Raw genomic sequence first — 21,010 nt, 5'->3', positions numbered from 1 at the left:
TAACAGGGTGGGGATGTCCAGTCACCATGTAAAAAGAAGCAGGACAAACAAACCTCCATGGATTGCTAGTTAGTATTCTAGATGTTAGGGTAGGTGAGGGCCCTCATTCAAGGACACTCAGTGACTAATTGGGGAATCTAGTATTCAGAATTAGGGATGGTGGGAGGTGGCGCATACCAAAACTCACGATCCTGCCTTTACTGTTGTCAGCCCTAAATCCTCTTCCCTGGCAACCTCTATTTGTGAAGCCTTTCTTGCCTTTACTTACATTTTGTCTGGTTTGTTCAGTGATGCTGGGCCTCCTGTTGGTGCCATTGAAGAAGCTTCGATTTCTATATTTCTGTGGGATCTGGATGGTGAACCTTTAAGTATGAAGGAATAATGTACCATACAATTAACAAACCATCCTTTATCAAGACAGAAAATTTGAAAAAGCCTACCATGTACTCTTTGAGTCTCTGAAAGGTAGAAAACAGCACGCTATAAGACCACATGTTCAGGCTAAATCTAATGATCAAATTTATTTACACCATATTTAATTACACAGAAACAAGAGATTATACAGCCAATAAATTTGCAATACAAAGCTTCATTTACATACTACTTTAAACTTCCTGTATCCAAAATAATAATTCTAAATCAGATTCCTTTATAGAATTATTTTAATGAGTCTTTAAGTATCATAATGTGGGTACATCTCTGCCTTCTAGAGTTTATTCTCAATCTTGTGAAGCAGAAACAACAGATGAATTTGAAGTTGCAAAATTAAGAAAGTCAGGCACACATGTGCTTTGCTTAAGTGGGTTTTGCCATCTGGGAAGAAAGCAAATCATTCATACTTGGTATGCTCTTGTGAAGAATTCCCTTTTTCTCAACAACTTGATTTTACAATTAACTCTTTCTATCATTTCAATGTATGAAATGTGGACAGCAGCCCTTTTGTTAATTTCATTTACTAGATCAGGACCAAAAGAAAATACATTGAAATTGTTGCCGGTCATAAAATCATGAAGTAATTGTAGCATGCTTGAGAATGCTTTTGCACTGTTGTGGTGAAAATCTAGCACACATTACAATTTGAATAGCTTGAGGTGCTAGCTAAAGAAATTTGATTGCAGTTAGATTCTGGTTATAAACAGATCAACAAGTGAAGGGGGTGCCACTTCACCTTGAAATTAATAGTAATTGCTATAGATTTTGACACACTTTTTTTGTGAAAATTTAAAAAATTCTTCTCAAAATGCATCCAAGAGTTTTGTTTTAAGATCACATTTTTTTGGCATATCTAAAACTCACAAGGAAAATGTATAATTGCATTTTTATGATTTAAGGTAAGACTCGAGTTTGTGTCTGTCTTTTTGTTTTACAGAAGGAACTGTTCTTCTAGGTTCAAAATTGTATCAAATTGAACAGTATATCACTCCCTGGCATGACAATGGAATAGAAAACACATAAGCAACTGTTCTATGTTAGGATATACAACAAAAATATATGAAACCAGTGCATGATCAATTAGATTTTTATTTCTGCCCTCCAGAGAACATGTCTCCCTTTACCAGAATTTGGCAGAATTGATGAACAGAAATATATTACATAACTTGGCACTCATATCCTTCAATATAGCAAAAACATCCAAAGGCTCTTCACAAAGTGGCAGTTAGCTTGAATGAGAAAATGTTAAGGTAAGTGACTGAAATTATCATTTAAGGAGGAGATGTTACAGAAGGTTTGACATTAGGAAGGATGTGGTAAAGCAGATCAAGTTGCAAAGAGAACTGCAGAATCTCAGGGCAAATTGTTTAAATGTCAGTTATCAGTATTGGTAGAATGCCCAGTGGATCAATCAGAAAACTGCAAGGCGTGAGAAAGAGATAACATGAAACAAGACCAAGAAGGAATTTGTCACTAAGATCAGAATTTGAGAGCTATGAACTAGCACATACAGGGACTGACAAAGATAACCAAATATAATTTGCGGGAAAGATTGTTGCGAAGGAATTCTGGAAGAATTAATAATATATAGATTCAAACTTGGGAAGCAAACAAGCACATCTGACAAATGCAGACAGAATTTTATCATGAGGTAGATTATGTTATTTGAGTGAACAAAGTACATAGTTTTGTTGACGAAATGGATATTGAATTAAAACTTAACTTGGATGAACAAAGCAATGACCTTACACAATTGAATTCATCTTGTGGAATCAGTTTTGGGGATGTTGGTGGGATGGGGATAAAGTGCTTGATACATGGGTGAGTTTAAAACAGAGTGACAAAAGTCTGGATGTTAACTGGAGAAGGTAGCTGGAATTAAAACAAGCTTGAACTGGTAATTATTGTTTGCATCTGAAAATTAATTGCATATGCACTGCACATTATTGCCCCTTGTATCGTATCATATTATAACTTAAATAACGATTAGGTGTTGTGCAAAGGATGGGAACTTCAGATATTCTCAGAGAGAATACAAACAGCAAGGAAAGAATGTTAACTGAGCTAGTAAAGAAAGGAATGGATCGTCTGATGATGCCAATGAGTTAGTGTGTACAATGATTTGCAGACAGCCGAGGGAGATAGTCTGATCACTCCTATTAAAAATTATGGAGTAATTGAAGAGAATAATTAATATTAGCTGCATTCATGCATAAAGTCTACTGTAGTTGTGGTTGGGTCGAAATGGAACTGAAAGTGTTTAACAAGGATTGATAGGAAAAGCAAGCAGAGAGGTTGGAGGTCATTAGAAAGTAAAGAGGTTGTGATGGCAGAAGGTGCAAGACAGGATATGAAGATGGGCTTTTTAATGAATACTGTAATTTATGACCAAAGGTTTGAAAGATGTTGCCAAAGGGAATCATTGACTTTATTAAAAAACCTAGGCTTGAGATATAGCTAAATTAACAGGAATTTGACTGAGGCAGCATTTTGCGAGTTTCATTGCCAGCCGTGGTTCAGTTGGTAACATTCTCACTGAATGATGGTGTAGGTTCATGTACCTCCAGAGAATTGAGGACAAAATCTAATCTGACACTTCAGAGCAGTAGTGAAGGAGTGCAATCTTCTAAGGCTCATTCTAGCTTTGATAGTGCCATGATATATCTTGCATCAATTTTCAAAAGCAACTGGAGAATTCTTTCTTGCATCTTGGCTGATTATTTATGATGAACCAACATTGAAAAAACAAATTATCTGGTCATTATCAGATGCTGATCTTGGGAGCTTGCTGTGTGAAAATTGGGCGTGGTGCCCTATAACAATGACACACTTCAAAAGTACTTAAATGGATGTGAAGCACCTGGATATCAAAATTTCAATGACACATTTGAAGAGCAGGTAGTTCTCCCGTTATCTGAGCCAACGTTTCTCTGTTCAAAACTGCCAGATTGAAAATTATCTGGACAGTGTGCTTTTTGCTGTTAAATGACATCTTGCTCCAAATATCTGATTTGCCTTTGTTGCAACAGTGACCATTACTGCAGAGATTTAGGAAGACCTAAAGTTTATCCAAGTTGTTATTTATGTTGTGACTTTTTATTACATACATTTATTCTGTATCAGATTCATACTGCAAAAGAACTATCACCACTTTAACACATTTATTTCTCAAATCATCAAATCTCAAATGGATCCACAATGACCAGATATTGAGAATCACTCTTCGCTACACAAAGATCAGAGGAAACTTTCTAATTTCTTTAATCTGGTTTGGATTCAAGTAGATACTGTTGCCAAACATTTGAGCAGCAGATGCTATTTTCTGACAAGCTCATTGCAGAATTTCCTCAACTTCTGATTTCAAATTGCTGTGAATAACAGGCTGATATAGAAAGTTTACTCAAATACAATTTGTTCCTGAAATCTTCCATGAAATAAATTAGACAACTGTAAAAGAAAGATACTCCATAACTAGGACAGTCTAATGTCAGTGTTGTACTTCAGCATTTACTTTAAGATGGTATACATTCAAGAGATTGAATCAAACTTAAAAAGGATCCCAAAATTCCTGAAGAGGGAAAATGCTTGATTTTTCACTTGTGGGTAGACAAATATTGAGAGTAACATTGTTTTCTTGGGATTCTGCTTCTTAAATTCCAATGGTGGAGGTGTTTGTGAGCAAATTTTCTTTCAACCCTCCACACCAACATCCTACTGTCTTCCACAATGTTTACAATTTTGGAAATCTGGCTGGCTGGTTCAGATAGATGCTTCAGAAGTTCCCTTGCTGTCATAGAGTACTCATTGACACCCAACCCCAGGAAAAATGGCCTCCTAGGAATTTCAGGATCAGAAAGTTCACTCGCAGCAGCTGTAGCAGGTAAAGGTTGCAGTGAATGGATAATTTTCAACAAATAATAATGATGCTCAGCTGAGTAATAGTGTAGGTGTATTACTATGAACACACGTTAAAGTGAAAGTAACACTGATGCAGGGATAGCACATGGTTCAATAGGCCTTCTATATTGAAATTTCTGTAATGTATATTTATTCTACGCTGTGACCTTTAATTCAGCCCATAACCTTTGCAGAAATATGTTGTTACATACATTTAATCTACGCCATAACCTTTAATTCAGTCCCATAACCGTTGCTACTGCCAGCTTGTGTGTGTTTGGCTTTTACGGTGTCATTTAAATAGTAAATACTTTGTTATATTATGTACAGTTAGGAAAGGCGCATCTGATTAATATGAGCTGTGAAATCATTTATTGAAGATCGGACCAATGTTGTTCGTAGATTAAAAAACAGGTTGCTCCTCTCCAAACAAACATTTACCAGATACTGCTACTATTCTGCAGAGAAATATTTGTTAATCATTGTAAAATATTAAACAGATGCAGAAATTGTCCATTTTCATTTCTTAGAAAACTACTGATCTGCACAAAGCAACCTGTGATTTATGTCAGATAGAACAGATTGGAATTACAATATAAAACAGATGCACAGTTTTAGCCTCCTGCTATTGTGTGATTAACAGATTTATGTCCTCCCACTCAGAGTGCTTGCTGTCCATTAGGAACAAACATGTGCAAATAACATTCACTGATACTTGTTTCAAAAGCTTGTTTGTATCAAAGTCCATTTGGACTTTTAATTCGAAATAGAAATCATGATGTCACTTCTCAATCAGTATCTTAACTATGGGTACAAGAACTATCACACCAGCTGTAAAAATCAATTAATGTGGCTCACCTGAATTGGATTAAACACAAGTGATAACACAGATGGAAGAGTGCTAATGTGAAGCACAGTGAAGTGGGACTTTTAACTAGTTTCTGCTGAAAAATTCAAATGAATGACACGGTGGCATGATAGATTGTGCAATTCGTAAATCTCCTGGTCAAGGACCTTGGATTGGCAAATTGTAAAACGGACTGTTGTAGAGTGCTATGACTTTTAAAATTGCAAGGATTTTAAAACCAGCAGGGATGAGTAGAATTTTCTTTTTAATCTATAATTAAAAACGACCTGACAATAAATGTTGAGCATTTTTCAGTAACAAGTGAATTATAAATTTAACACCGATCCCAACACCATTCTGTTCAGGGAATAAGAGTCTGAGCATTTTTTTAAACTTAAGGTTTTAAGCGGGGGCGGGGGGGGGAAAGAATGACACCTTTCATCTGTCCCATTCTGCCAATTACATAGGTCCACATTTCACGCGTAATCTGGCCATCATTCTAGACTATTACATTTCTCAGGTGGTGGCAAGATTCTTTTGATCTAATTTCAATTTCTATATAGTGGCTAACTTTTTAACAATAATATAATTTTCACCACTGCTAATTGTATAATTCTGCTCTATTTCTTTACACCAAATCACAAGTGCAATCCTACAACAGTCACTCGGCTCCAATAGTAATTAATTTGGTAAAGTGCTTTGAGACATTTCATTGTGATAAGGTGCTTTAGAAAGCCAAACATTATTAACACCATCATTGTAAAACCACCTCAGCAGGGCAGATTTATGGCACTCTTGACAAGTAGGAAGAAGCAGCCACCGTTATGATAAATGCCACATTTCACTTTGGAAGAAATTATATTTTTCTTCCACTTTTCTCTCCTCCTCTTCTGAAAAAGTTGATTCTTGCTGGGAAATTGTTTAATTAAGTGCTAACAGCCCACCAGTACCTTGCCCAAGTGGCCATTATTCAAGGGTGAGCCTACAGAGAAGTGGAATTACGATCAAACCCAATTCTATTCTCACATTATCCACACATGGCTACTTTTCAGAAGGTCAGTTAGGTTTGTGAATGTTGGCTGGTTTTCATTTTCAGAAACTCTCATCAGGTCATTCTACCAAGACAAGAAACTGAGCTATTATTCAGAGGAGAAGCTAGGGAACATTACTCCTTACAAAAGTGGCAGAAGTGTGGAATTCTCTCCTATAAAACTCAGTCAATGTTAGTTCAATTTAAATTTTTAAATCCGAAACAGACTGTTTTCTGCTAGTCTCGAGGGATGAATGGATGGAGTTAGGATTCAAATCAGTCATCATCTGACTGAATTGCACAACAGGGGTGGACAGGCTGAATGACCTGCTCTGGTCATGGCTCAGTTTCATGCTGCTGTTATTAACTATTCCACCAGAGGAGGAGAGAATGCTCATTTACATTTTTGGGATCAATTTGTACACCTGAGTACATAAAAATACCCGAAAACTTCAGACAGGGCAAAGAATCAGAGAAGTAATAATGTGACCACATGCACAGTAATGATTCAGACAAGAGTTCAGTTTGGAATGTCAGAATGTCACAATGATGTCGAAAGAACAGATTCACAATAAATAACATAACATGTCTTTTTGGTCTCTCCCTCCTCCCCCCTCCATTCCAACTTTTACACTGAACACAGCATGGCAGCAAAAATATACAGCTGCATCCATGACACAGTACACTAGAATCTTTTTCGAAAGATACAGGTTGATGACTGAGCAATGGATAGGGAAAAAGAGGGAGGGAAGAGATCAGACATTCTGTATATAGGATGCTCCTTTTTTTAGAATATGTACATCAGTTTGATACAATACTAACAAGATTCAGTCAAAAAACAAAAGCTTAAAAAACATTTTTTTCTTTTTTTTAAAAATTCAAGCACTGTATAGAAGTTGAAGATGCAGCATATCTTTGTGGGGGCTAATGTGGGTTTCTACCATGTGCTTATTCTGACATGTGTCCATCTGAAAATGGCAACAGACATGCCTGACCCCAAATCATTCCAAGTCTGGTGCTCTACACTTTTATTATCATGACTCATCAGAATAAACAAGGAAGAATTAGGGGATGGGCAAGTTTGAGGATATGAGCTCTACAATTTTTTACAGGATTTGTTTTATTCTTTAAAGAGAAGCACTGCTCCTTTCATTTGTTTGAAATTAAACAATTTCTTGCTTACTACCTAGCCACTTTATGGAGAATGGAAACCCCACTTCTGGTCATATCCAAGATTTCCACTGGAAGTGTCAGAATATGCACATTCCCAAGTCCAAACTTCCTGCAGTTTCCAGGATTCTGCAGGTCAATTGTCATGGGCATGAATCTGAGCATGTTCCAATCTCCAGGATGAAGATTCAGCAAGCTCACAAATCATTTGAAACAGATTTGCCAAACACCATAACAATCACAGTCAAAACAACTTATCTACAATGACTGCAACAGCCGTCCCCAAAAATATCCCTCCTCCCAATCTACTCAACTACCTGCAACCTGGTTTGTGAAACCTGGGGCACAGTAACAGGGTTAAAAAAACTTCTGTTAAACCACACTGGCCACCACTAAAAAAATGCTGCAACTTTCAATACATCCTTAAAAGCATTTCTTCAGCAGTATAAAGTACAGGAATTAACCCGATTCAGACAGCCTCATTAATGCAAAGCAGCTTCTTTCACATCCCTGAAAACTGGTGCAAAAAATATGATTTCAAAGTTTAAAAAAAACCCTACAGAGCAAATGAAATCAAATTATTCAATTTGTGCAGAGACTCAAAAAGGCACAAAGTTTACCACAAGCTGTTGCCATAAACCACTGCTTTATTGCTGTAACCCACCAGTATAAATTATACAATTAATACAACTAAATTAGGAATCAGCATGACACTGCTCAACAATATCCTCTAATCACTGAGAAAGGCCTTTCTGCCTGCATGAGGAGGAAGTGGCTTGGTCTGACAGATCTAGATGAGTGGAAAATATTGGGAGAGGGAAATATAATGATTTTTTAAAAATGTAATGGTTTTGAAACCCATTTAAATCGATAGGAATCTTTATTTATAGGAGCAGATCAAAATGAATAAACACACTAAACAGTTGACAGTTCGCGTCCATATGTTGTATCTCTGAATGGTAATTATTCCAGACAAGTTTTTGTGAATTTTTTTGGAAGAGAATATCACTGATTGTAAAACAGGCACATTGTGAGAAAAATGCAAATTGAAGAAAAACATATTTCCTTACCCTTTTAAAAAGAACCAGTCCTTGGTCTGTTACAATCAGCTTCTTTTAGACCAAAAAGCAACAGAGATGCCGAATAAATATCCTTATCCTTTGTTAATGTAATTTCATTCTATCACACTATCCTCTATGATGTAACTCATACTTCTAAAATGTTACTTCAGGTTCCTTCCCATCACCCATTGGGCAGTCAATTGAAGAATGCTGTGTGGATGTTTGGAGAAATATTTCATCTTACAGTGCAGAAAGGATATTACTGAATCTAATACGTGGAAAAGTCAAACAAGTCATAACAACAGCATGTAGCAAAGTATGCTGTGGATTCAGTAGCTACTTTAGACCCACAGAAGATTTGGTTTAATCGCAAACACTTCATTTATTCTGTTTCATATACTGTAGAATGTTTCATACACCAGTAAACAGTAATGAGTCAAGTTTGGACACATTAGAAACTTGAGTGATTGTCCAGAAGTGTCACCCTCAAAATACAGGAATCTGAAAGAAATGCAGAATGACTCATGGGGACAAAAGTATGAAAGTAAATCAAACTTTTAAAAAAATGCATGTTTCAAAATTTTTGTACACCAATAAATAATTCCTAATTTTCTCCAAATTTTTAAAAGTTGGATCATATTCACAGATCAAAATGTCATGGCCTATTTTAAAGACAATGACAAAACTGAGGTCATTCCAACAGTTTCTGTTCTTCTGTTCACATTGTCAGAATTTATAATATTTTTCCTTAATATCTTTCATATGGATCATGGTTTTCACTTTTAAAATGTTGAGTTCTAGGCAATTCATTCAAAACGACAATTTAAACTCATACATATCCAGCTGTAGTATGTGAACTCATCTGAGGGATTTTTAACATTAGACTTCTCAAAAATGAAAATTAATTCAATTTAACTGTGTGAAGTTAGATTACAGTTGTCTAATCATTCCCTGCAAAAACAAAATATTGTAAGAACTACATATGAGGTTCTTGGCAGCACTCTTAGTTTGTACAGACTGAGAATACTATAAAAAATTCTTGGCTGTGAGTGCATACAATAGTAATAATAATTGTAACTGAGAATATTTAAGTCTTCAACAACAATAAGGTTGGAACTCTTTCAGCACACTCCTATTGTAAGCTTTGTTAAAAATCACACAACACCAGGTTATAGTCCAACAGGTTTAATTGGAAGCACTAGCTTCTAATTAAACCTGTTGGACTATAACCTGGTGTTGTGTGATTTTTAACTTTGTACACTCCAGTCCAACACCGGCATCTCTAAATTGTAAGCTGAGTCTGACTGCATTGAAAGAACCCCAAATTAGGAAGAAAACCTGATACACCAGTTTGACTGAATGTTGAACATCCCACTGAACTGTGTTCATTTTCGAGTCAAAGCCTAACACCAACAAGGTCAACAACATTGCTGTGACAGGGATAGGCACTCCTAACACTAGGAATTCATGTCCTAATTAGCTATGCATTAGTCAAGTAGCTCAATGGCAGCCAGTACACCATGTGAAACTACGATGTGGCTGGGACTCCAATCAAGGATTTGTGGGTTGAGGTTAACCTGACTTTCTTTCTGGAGATTGGAAGAAATAGCATCGCCTGGACTGGCAATAGAGCTACTACCTTCTGGCCTCTGAGTCAAAAGGACAACAATGAAGTGCCCCAATCACCTGGGTGCCTGCCATTTACATTTTATTGAAAGGATCTCCCATGATCATGCTGATTGCTGGTCCAGGATTTCTTTAAGGTTACGATGCAAACATTAGGGCTGTTAATTGAGGGCCAAGATCAGATGATTATTACATTGTCCTTTACTAAATCTGCTGACCCCCTCTATGTGATGTATCAACTGAAAGACAAAACTCAATGTTGTCTAGCTGGTAAATAAATGGGAATTATTGCACCATTTCATGTTAACAGTATCATTGCAACGAATATGTCCTTATGGTCACTGGATGTACATTTTAATACTCTGCAATTTATAGAAAACTGCAAATGATCGCAATTTTATAAATATTACAAACCTCCCTTACCTATTTCATGTTTATGGTATATCTTTACATATGGAGAGCAAACACTACCATATGCAATTTCCACCATAAAATACCAGATTGTGTCACAAGTAAGCAAGAAATGCTTAACATTATTTCTGGTCATGCACCTTTAACTAGATGGAGAAGCCAGTAACTGAAGTCATTAGTAACTCCTACATCCTGTGTAACTGTATAGTAACATTTCAGCTAGGTTTACCTGTATTATGTTTTGTGATAAATGTGTTACAATTTAGTATTAACATCTAAAAGACATGTTAACAAAGTATAACAATACTGCTAAACACTTGTTTTCAGAGTTTAGGACAGCCTTTTGTCATAGAAACAAAGCCTAAGAAAATGTTTACTATCAATAGTTTCTACTGCATATGCAAAACATAACAATTAAAATCTTAAACTCTTAACAAATTAAATTTAGTTTAGTGAGTTTTCTCTTTCATAGTGGCTTATGAAACATTATGTTCATTATTAAAAATATGGTGGAAAGGGGGACAATTCATAGATCTAGCAGAAATACAACAATGTTTTTCACCAACCAAAGGTGCACATAGTTGGCATCCATTTGGGGTCCATTGTTTTTATTAATAATGCATATGGTGTAATAAATATTACAAATAGTGGCATCTTATTCACAAATTCTAATGTTCTTATGTAGCTTCTCGGTTTTATATTCTCACAATAATACTGACAAAATGTGCATTGTTTAAGAATATTTACATAATATAGACATCAAAGACACTGTAACACTTACCAGTAGAATGGGCACCTTTCATTGATATGGAGTTCATATGAAGTACAAATCACTGCTCCAAGTAATGCATTATATAATGTGCATTAAACCTCTTTCACAAATTCAAACACCAAAAGTTCTCAATTATGGTTGAATCCAAAGCTGATTCAAAGAAGATACTCCTGAATTCGTAAGATCATTTGCTTCAAATGAGCAATTTGCCTCTGCCATGATATAAAAGAGCATTGGCAACTAGCATTCAGTTTTTTATATGGAGGACCTGTTAATTAGATTATGTCATCAGAATATTCGTCCTTTCTATGCTGCTTGTGTTTTTCCAAGTTTAGGTATTTTTATAACAATTTCAGCCATTGTACATTATTAAACCACCATGGGTCATGGCACTTAATTTGTGTTGAACCTTTCAGAAATAAAGTTGATCAGTGCATGATACGTAACACTAACTGATATAACATGCATTTTTAGGGCACTATTGGTGGAATCATTCTTAGTATTGTTTGACAAAAGATGAGACAGATTTTGTCATTTTTCAAAGCACTGCCTAGGTACAACATGGAAAGGGAAATTGAACAGTGAGGATGGCACACCCCCATACAGGCACATGGAAGGAACTCCAAGGTTCTGCTCAGGACTTATACTCTTCCCTGTCCAATTTTCCCTTTTGCTCTCTGATGAGATGGAATAGGCAAAAATCTACTGAGCTTTAAAGAATTGAGGTTACTATGCTGAGGGATCCATGCTAATTTCAGTAGAATTTTCTCTGAATAAAAATTAATTTTTGATCAGGAAATAAACTGCAAAAAACAAAGTGCAATATCAGAGCTAACTCCTGCAACAATGCAGAATTAGTGAGTTCTTGTTACAGATTTGGGCACTTATTGGTTAGATCAGTTGACCGTATAATTTTGCATGTGCATGCTGCACTTTAGGCACTATTTCTTTTAAGAGGTGGCCTGTACAGACTAACTGTCTCATTTAAGAACATACAAGCTGTACTAATACTTCCTGAGTCTGAAATCTGACAATATTGCATCAACTCAACATACACTAATGTATAAAGTGAGAGAAGGAAAACAATCCCATCTATGGAATTGCCACCAGTGTTGCCCGTGCACTAGGTGGCGCTACAAAATAGTACAGATACAATTGTATCCAATTTCATTTTTTAAGGAGCAGGAGGTGAAAGTGGAAAGGAAAGAAACAGATAAAATGGTGGGATTTTTGGGATAAGCAAGAAATAAAAATTGGTTTTCTTATTGTATGATAAATATCAATGTTAACTAATTGAACTTACACCCTTAGGATCAGCAGTGTTGTCTCCCCACACTCTTGACAAAGTCAGGTTATATATTTATTACTGATTCAAAAGTAAGCTAGCAACATTATCCCACTTGGCAACAGAAATTATTATGACATCATCCTGTATGAAAAGCAATTGGAACTGACCACAGACTAGCCTTGTTCCATCATTTAATCTCAATTTCTGTGAAAGCAGTAGTCCATGGCAATGGTTGTGGCAAATTTTGAGCCCAATTGTCTCCTTGCTTAATATTATATTTCAATACGCATTAAATGCAGTAGTTCTAAACAAAAATATAACCTGAAAAAACTATACACATCACCGTTATTTTTACAGTTGAAATATGAGGTTTAAACATTTTAGTGGTACTGTAGCTGAAACAAAATGCAACAAAGAAAACCAAACGAATTTCAGCGTTGATGTTGCTCCCTAAAATCGGATTAATAGCTGACCCTTGTTGCGACTGACCAGTTATTAAGATGTAACAATGCATTGTCACTGTGTTCATAGAAGACATGTTCAATAAAGCAACTCATGCTATGCAATCACCATTTAAAGATATTCTCATGTTGTTACCATAGATTCTTGGTATATTAGTTCTTAAACATTATGTACACTTGCACAGTAATATCAATGATAAATATTTTACTTTTCTCTCAGATTGGTTTTAAAATCTTCCTTAATCTGTAAAGTCCATTGGCACTTTGCACTTCATGGTGGGAAGGGGACAAAGACTTTATAAAACAAATCATATGCTGCGTAGATCAGAAGTGTAGAATGTAGGGATTCCTAAATTTTTTCATCTCACTGGAGTAAAGTGTAGGTTGCAGCACACATTAATGTCCCGTCATGCAATGATTTTAAAATCCTCCAAACTGTGACAAGTAATCTAACAATGGAATGGCTTCCAGTAATCCTTGATCAGTATCTATGAACATAGATATCAGGACCAACTAGGTCTGTAGATCAGCATCTAAATATGTACAATAACTGAAAATTCTCCAGCGGTAGCAGAATAGTCCACCAGGTATTACAGAAGCACGACGGGTCATGATCAGTAACTATAGTTATATATCCAGTAACCATAGACACTTGGCAAAACACAGAGAACCTTGTCATTCGTTATCCATGGAAACTTGACAATGATGTGTGACTGTGTTGTCATCTAGCAACCACTGAAACCCTATCAACAAAACAGGCCACAAAGCAACATTCGAGTAGCCAAGAAAACTTAGTGACAGCTGAGAGCTAGCAGATATTAACAAGTTGACAACCTGGCAATCCAGAATGGCAGCAATCATTCTCTTGTCATCAAAGAAACATTGCAAATAGCAGGGATTTGGAATGGGATAGTGGGGGTGGTGGTGAAGGGTGAGATCAAGCACCAACACATAGTTGTTTATCACTGTCTGTATAACCATGGGAATAAAGTAATCCATCATCCAACTGATGTTTGCAACCACCCAATGTTGGGTACATACAGAAAGCAGCAGCTGGTAAACACATGATACGTAGCAAGGTAGCGAGTCCGAAACAGCAAAAGAAACCCAAGTCAGATGACGATGATACTTATTGGCACATGGTGCTATTCGTGACAAGTATGTCACAAAACAGCATTTTGAGAGCAGAGTAACCATGGCGACAGATGCACCACCGATGATGGGTCAACGTTCAATGTGATATGTTGCAGTTCAGAAGCAAAAGAAATCTGAGTGAATCAGTGGCTAAAAACACAGGTCTGTCAGCCACTTGCTTTGTATGTCAATGTTCCTCCAACTCTCTGATATGAAGCAAAGAACACCACCAGGGCGCAATGACACATGACAAAATAAATTCTCCAATATTATTTGGCAACATCCTCTAGTCCATTCTTGTGGAGTTGGCTCAAGAACCCCAGTGGTTACTGTGGTTTCAGTTAACAGATGCTACACTCGTTCATCAATACTTCCAATAGAAAATACACAGCCAAACTGTTCCAAAAAGTCTCACATTCATATCTACATACATGTATGCATATATATAGTATATATACACATATATATATATATTTCTATATATATATATACCTTATTTTATGGGATCATAATTAATTAATAACAACACGCTGGACCACGTACGAGGTGATATAGAAGTAGTTTGCACAAAACCATCCTCAGGTCTCTTGCTTCTTTTCCCCGACTCACGCAAAAACGCTCTCCCTTAAAGTCCATTGCTGTTCCTGTGGCTGAGAGGGGGTTTGGTCAGCTCTACCACTGCTGAACGTGACTTATTCAACATCTTAGGGGCTCTTCGGAGGACTCTTTGGGCCTCATTGAAGGCTTCCGTTAATTCTTTCTTCCACTGGATGAATTCAGGATCACTCTGGTTGGAAAAGAAAATGCAAAGGAGTTAGTCAGAGACACTGTGTTTCTATTTGGATTTCCCAATTTTCTCTGAAAGTCATAATTAGTGCTAGGTACAGGCTTTTCCTTTCTATCAGCAGGAGAATTCTGATACCTTTGCCATTGTTGTTTGGGACTCATTGTCACATTTAATTTGGGGCCTTTACAGGTAGTATAGACAGTAAGATATGTAGTAAGATTGCCTCTTATCCTCATATGGCAGAACCCAAGATTGAGAAGTGATAAAATAGACTGATTTTTCACTTGTGCAGCATCAAGTAAATGTTCCGTTAATGAAAGAAGGAGCCATGACTGAATTTCACTCGCTTCAGAAGAGGAATTCTTTATCACTTTGAAACAAGAATACTTTGTGAATAGAAAAAGAATGGCTGACATGTTACTGAATTATTGAAAAATCATTGTAAGGATCTTAATGATTTGAGCTACAATAATTCAATCCTTTTCTTGAACAAAAGTGAGCTAAAACAAAGACTAATAGGTAGTGAGAAGGGTATAACTGTCGTATAGTTCTTCCTTATGACTGCATCAATGCCATTCAAAATGAAGTTTGATGAGACAGAGCAGACGCACTTCCCTACCTTGCAGGAACCACTCACCTCACACTGCAGCACAAATTGCTTTCCTCCTTTAATCCGCAGGAGGATACATTTCTTATCTTTAATCTGAGTCTCTTCCACCGACACTATCTGCTCCATCGTTAACAGGCTTTGCTAGATTAACAAAATTTTAAAAAAAGTTAAATTCATTCAAAGATGGACCTGAAATGCTTGCATAAGTTGATTTTGCTATGGACTGCATTTGGTTCTCTGCTAGAATTTCACTCTAAGTTATAGCATCCTAGCTTTGGGATAAGCCATCTTAGAAAGAGAGGTTCATAGTTAATATCACTTCTGGCTATATGTTATCAGATGCACGAAGTTAGAGGGATGTTTGATGAAGAGGCAAATTTAATGATGAAGCTCTGTTTTTCTTTGGTGATAACTTTTCTGTAGATGGGCTAGATTCTGAAACGTTAATGTTTTGTGAATGGTGAAGGCTGTAAGGTACAGTTGTTGCCAGAGGATAGCCCTGCTAGCCTATTCATTTCCCAAGACATATGCCCAGTTACCGGGCCAGGTGGGGGAGGGGGGGTGATTGGAAGCTGAGAGGGAGAGAAGGAGACTGCAAAGGAGAGAGAATAGTTTTATACCTGTCAACAAATGAATACTCAGCTCACTGAAGTAATGAATTCTTTGAAAAATCAACATGGAATCTGTAATGCAAGACTCCACAGTTGAAGAAGCTTATTGTAATGAACATTACTAATTTAAACATGGAAAATAGGATTGCTGAATTTAAATCAGAGATTGGGATGTGAAGTGCTGTACAATAACTAGGAAATCCTTGGTTAAATTTTCAGCTTTGTGCAAATACAGTGGAAAATAATAAATTGTTTATTTTAGAAGGGAGAACAAAAGAACTGAGTATTATTTAAATAAAGAAAAGACTGCAAAAAACTGCAATGAAAGGTATTTTAGGGTACTTGCACATGAAACACAGAAAGTTAGCACACAAATGTGGCAGGTAATCAGGAAGGCTAATGGAATGTTGGCCTTTACTTCAAGGGAGTTGGAGTATAAGAGTAGGGAAGTCTTACTGCAACTGTCCAAAGTACTGTTGAGACCACATCTGAAGTATGAGGGTAGTTCTGGTATCCCCTTATTTAAAGAAAGGTATCATTTTAATGGAGGCAGTTCCCAGGTGTGGACAGATTGTCCTATGAGCAAAACTTAAACAGATTGGGACTGTACTCACTGGAGTTTAGAAGATGGGGAGGCGATCACATTGAAACATATAGCATTCTTAAGGGGAGAAAGTGAGGACTGCAGATGCTGGAGATCAGAGCTGAAAATGTGTTGCTGGAAAAGCGCAGCAGGTCAGGCAGCATCCAAGGAACAGGAGAATCGACGTTTCGGGCATAAGGCCCTCCTGAAGAAGGGCTTATTCCCGAAACGTCGATTCTCCTGTTCCTTGGATGCTGCCTGACCTGCTGCGCTTTTCTAGCAACACATTTTCAGCAGCATTCTTAAGGGGCCTGACATGGTAAGTGCTGAGTGGCATGCCATACAAGGCTACAGGCCAAGTGCTGAAAAACAAAATTAGAATAGTCAGGTGGTTTTTTTTGACCCATGCAGAGACTCAATGAGCCAAACGGTCTTTTAGTGTGCTATATACCCCTGACTCTGATTCCCCTCAAGGGAGAGTCGAGAACCAGAGGCCATAATTTCAGAATAATGGGGCAATAACTTCAGACTGAGATGAGGAGGAATTTCACCTTTCAGAGGGTTGTGATTCTTTGGAACACCTTGCCATAGAGAGCTGTGGCGACAGAGTCCTACTGTATATTTAAGGCTAAGATAGATGGATTCTTGATCAGTAGGGGAAGCAAGGACGATGGGGATAGGACATGAAAGGGCACACGAGGAATATTAAATCAGCTGTGATTCTATTAAATAGCAAAGCACACTTGAGGGGCCAAATGGCCTACTCCTGTTTCTATTTCTTATGGTCTTAAATACACTAACTGTGACCTTACCTCTCGGCGGAAGGCACAAATGATGGGTGTATGATTGCTAAACTATGCTGGGTGTCTTGTGCCAGTTTAGATGATCTGGCTTTTAAGAACATAATGCTTTCCTTGAGCTGTGGCTTCAAGTTTTTAATGAAGTGCCAATGACAATTGGGGACATTGATTCATTCTTCTAATTTTGCTTCTCTGAGTATCCAAATATCCCATAAGTCAACACAAATACAGAAGGTATTGTTACTCGATGACTGCATTTCCAAATGATGAAAAAAGTTCCCTGAAATCAAAAATTCAACAAAGTTGCAAAAACATCTTTAAATAAATTTTCCTTTTTAAATTGCCCTCATTCAGAGTATGATTAACTGGAAGGAGGAAGTAAAAAGCTCATCAAGAGAACACGGATTCCAGCTGCAGGAACATCAATGATTGTCTGCTCTCTTTGTGACCGAAGCATGTGACTGGAAAAATTATATGGAAAGAAAACCAAGCAGTCGAAAAATCCACAAATACTGCCAAGGTTTTCTAATTTGTAACCTATTTGCCAAATACACTATTCTATTAAGTTTACTAGCCAGGTTTCCAAAGAATTTCAAAACTTGTATGTTATAGTAACTAACAGTCAGTAAAACGATCAAACAACATTTACCTCGAAAAGCTCAAGACTTGTTTTATTCCACCTCTTAACTTTTCAGAAATGCAGACATTCAGAAGCAGGAAGGACCCTTAGCCAGGGTTATTGAAAAGATTATCAATTACATACAATTACTTGTTGGTTAATTACTTCAAGATATTACTTTGATTCAAATTCGTTTCGGTGCTTTCTACACTTGTTTACATCTGCTAATTTCGACCAGGGAATGGTGTTGAAAGTGATGAAAGAGTTTTGATTAATTTAAGATCTATGCACATAAACGATTGCTTGCAGACATTGGTACACAAGTAGACTTTCTCCTTGGCATACAGTATAACTGAGAGAATGAACTGAGAGGCAATGTTGAGCAGGGAGGTGCAGATAGGGCTTCAAATGCTCTCAAGCAAAAAGCCATATCTACCAAGGATTCTCAGGCAATTATCCCATCTGTGAGGAACAACATGTCAGATCTCTCCACTTTGGTGAAGATGATCTTATTGAAATCCCTCCAGTGCAAATGCAACCTTAGAGCAAGGTGAGGATTTCACTGCAAGTTGTCATCACCTTTTATTGGTCTGGTTCTTTCAATGAGGCTCATTCCTGATGAAGAGCTTTTGCCCGAAATGTTGATTTCCTTGCGCCTCGGATGCTGCCTGACCTGCTGTGCACCACTCTAATCTTGACTCTGATCTCCAGCATCTGCAGTACTCACTTTTGCCCTCTTTCATTGCAGGACCTGGAGATATTTGCAACATCTCAAAGCTTGCCATTCACTATTGTGTAAGGCAGGTCACTGAGATTGACTACTCAATGGGAACTAGTGACATTTCAAACTCTTACAACAGAAATGTAGAAGCAGAACAAGCATTTGGGTTTGCTGAGATTAAATGTTTCCAAGATCTAGGATGCCAGTGACATTACTTTGCAAACACAGCTTCTCAATTCTGGCCATAGCAGAATCAAAGGGATTGCATTCCATCAAATGTCCAGAGGTAGCAAGTCACTCAGGTCAATGTCTGGTAGTCTGGCAGCAGCCATGATGTTGTAACCCTTTTTCAGTCTGCTGTGCTAGCCGTATTTCAGCCATAGTAAACCAGAGGGTGACTAATGGACATTGAAAGTTATCTAGTGACAGCATAGCTGATGACTCTGGTGTGCCCCCTGATGCACTCATGCTCAACATGCATACAATGAAAGTCATGCCACTACAAAAAAAATGTGCAAGAGCAGGGCTTTGTTGGCTAAACCAACACCTATGTTGCCTGGACAGCTTTGGAAAAGGCCTGCAGAACTTGGTAGATTGGAAGATTCATTGCACACTACAGTACTGTATTCAGCAAAACACTGTGATCATGAAGGCACAGTTCATGCCAGGAGCTGTAATGTGAGCAGTTGATGAACATGAGTGTGAAGGAGAACAAAGAGAAAATGTAAAGAGAAGGCAAAGTAGACATTCCCTTTCTGATTGGGCTGTCTGGTATGAATGCTGGTGAGACGAAGTGACCACAACAATGTTCAGAATACAACAGGAGGCAGGTGGGTTCTCCTCCAAAAGTCATCATAATGCCTGTGAAATTTCAATCATGTGGACAACCTGAAAAAAGTTGGCCCCGAAACTGAAGGAGAATGGACAGAATCTGAGGAGCTGCTCCCCAATCATGGTCGACTTTGTTGCTGATGAGCTCATAGTGGCAGCAGAGAACAGAGCTCCCACGGCTGGAGCCAGCGAGGCTGTCACAGTAGTAGAAGTTGCGGTGAGGGCTGGGAGCTGCCCTTCTGAAGCTCAGCGGATGGGGTGCAAGGAGCAAGGTTAGGGCTTGACAGCAACGCAGTTGGGTTTTGGAGACCAAGGCCAGGAACCTGGAGAGTAAGTAAAGTTGCAATGTTGGGAAAAGGGACAGAGGAGGTGTCAAGAGATGTAGAGAGGAGTGAGGGATGCAAAGACAGGGATGGGAGCTGTGAAGGAGGAGGAACGTTCAGTAGAAGTGGAAAAGAGGGGAGGAAACACTGTGTGGGGTTGGGAAGAGGGTTTTCAAGGGGAAGACAAGGGTTGGAGGTGGATATTTAGGGGGAGAGAGAGGAATAAACATTTTGCCAAAGGAACTTCCAGTGAAATGAGGCCCAGGAAAATTGAGGCAATGAATTCCTTGCAATTGAATATGGAGTCCCTGTCTTCAGACTGCAGCGGGGGGAACCTGTAGCGCATGCTATAGTAATGAATGACATGTAGATATTTTAATATTGAACAGTTTCATTTCATAAATATTTTCATTCATGTGATATAACATCACAAAGCATTTCACATTTCTTGCAATACTGTGGTTATGTTAGATACAAGAATGCAACCATTTAGCTGTGACCTCACCAATCTGTGTTTGGCATGATGGAGTTTTTAATTGATTGATTTATTTATTGTCATGTGTACAGTGAAAAGCTTTGTTTGTCATAGAATCCCTACAGTTGGAGACAGGCCATTTGCCCACAGCCCCACCAACTCTCTGAAGAGATACCCTCTCTGATGCTTAACACTTGGAAGAAGCAACAAAATAATAAAAGCACATAAAATGCTCATGACCATGATTTGCTTAGCAGCACCACTACTGACAAATGTCTGAATTCAAAAGATTGAATCTACCTGATTAAGCCACAAGTAGCAGTTGGTACAAGAACCAACAAGAGAATCAATTATCACCAATCTCTTGCAGATACATTTCTGCTCCTACATCTTATGATCTTATTGCTGGTACGAGTGACACAGGGCTTATGCAAACAGAATCCCATCTTGAATGTTAGGCGATCCTCCGTACTGTGTTATAGTACTATCATGCTGAATGGGATAGATTCAGAATGATTACC

General features: G+C 37.7%; 1 protein-coding gene across 2 annotated transcripts in view; it reads right to left on the bottom strand.

Moving 5' to 3' along the window:
* Positions 1-495: 495 nt before the first annotated feature.
* grk3 (G protein-coupled receptor kinase 3) overlaps positions 496-21,010 on the bottom strand; it is a 303,291-nt gene continuing 282,776 nt past the window's right edge. Inside the window, exons 20-21 of one of the 2 annotated variants that reach the window (XM_043715595.2) lie at positions 15,554-15,667; positions 496-14,916 (exon numbers count right to left, since the gene is read on the bottom strand). In XM_043715595.2, the coding sequence (XP_043571530.1) occupies positions 14,755-14,916; positions 15,554-15,667 (276 nt within the window). In that variant the 3' untranslated portion in view covers positions 496-14,754. The remainder of the gene's footprint in view (positions 14,917-15,553; positions 15,668-21,010) is intronic. The other variant, XM_087999986.1, reaches the window with a different exon arrangement.

This window comes from Chiloscyllium plagiosum, unplaced genomic scaffold, assembly GCF_037043375.1.
Source record: "Chiloscyllium plagiosum isolate Xiang-an unplaced genomic scaffold, Cpla_swu_hap1 HiC_scaffold_24, whole genome shotgun sequence".
Taxonomy (NCBI): Eukaryota; Metazoa; Chordata; class Chondrichthyes; order Orectolobiformes; family Hemiscylliidae; genus Chiloscyllium; species Chiloscyllium plagiosum.
This window is presented reverse-complemented; position numbering and strand designations above follow the sequence as displayed.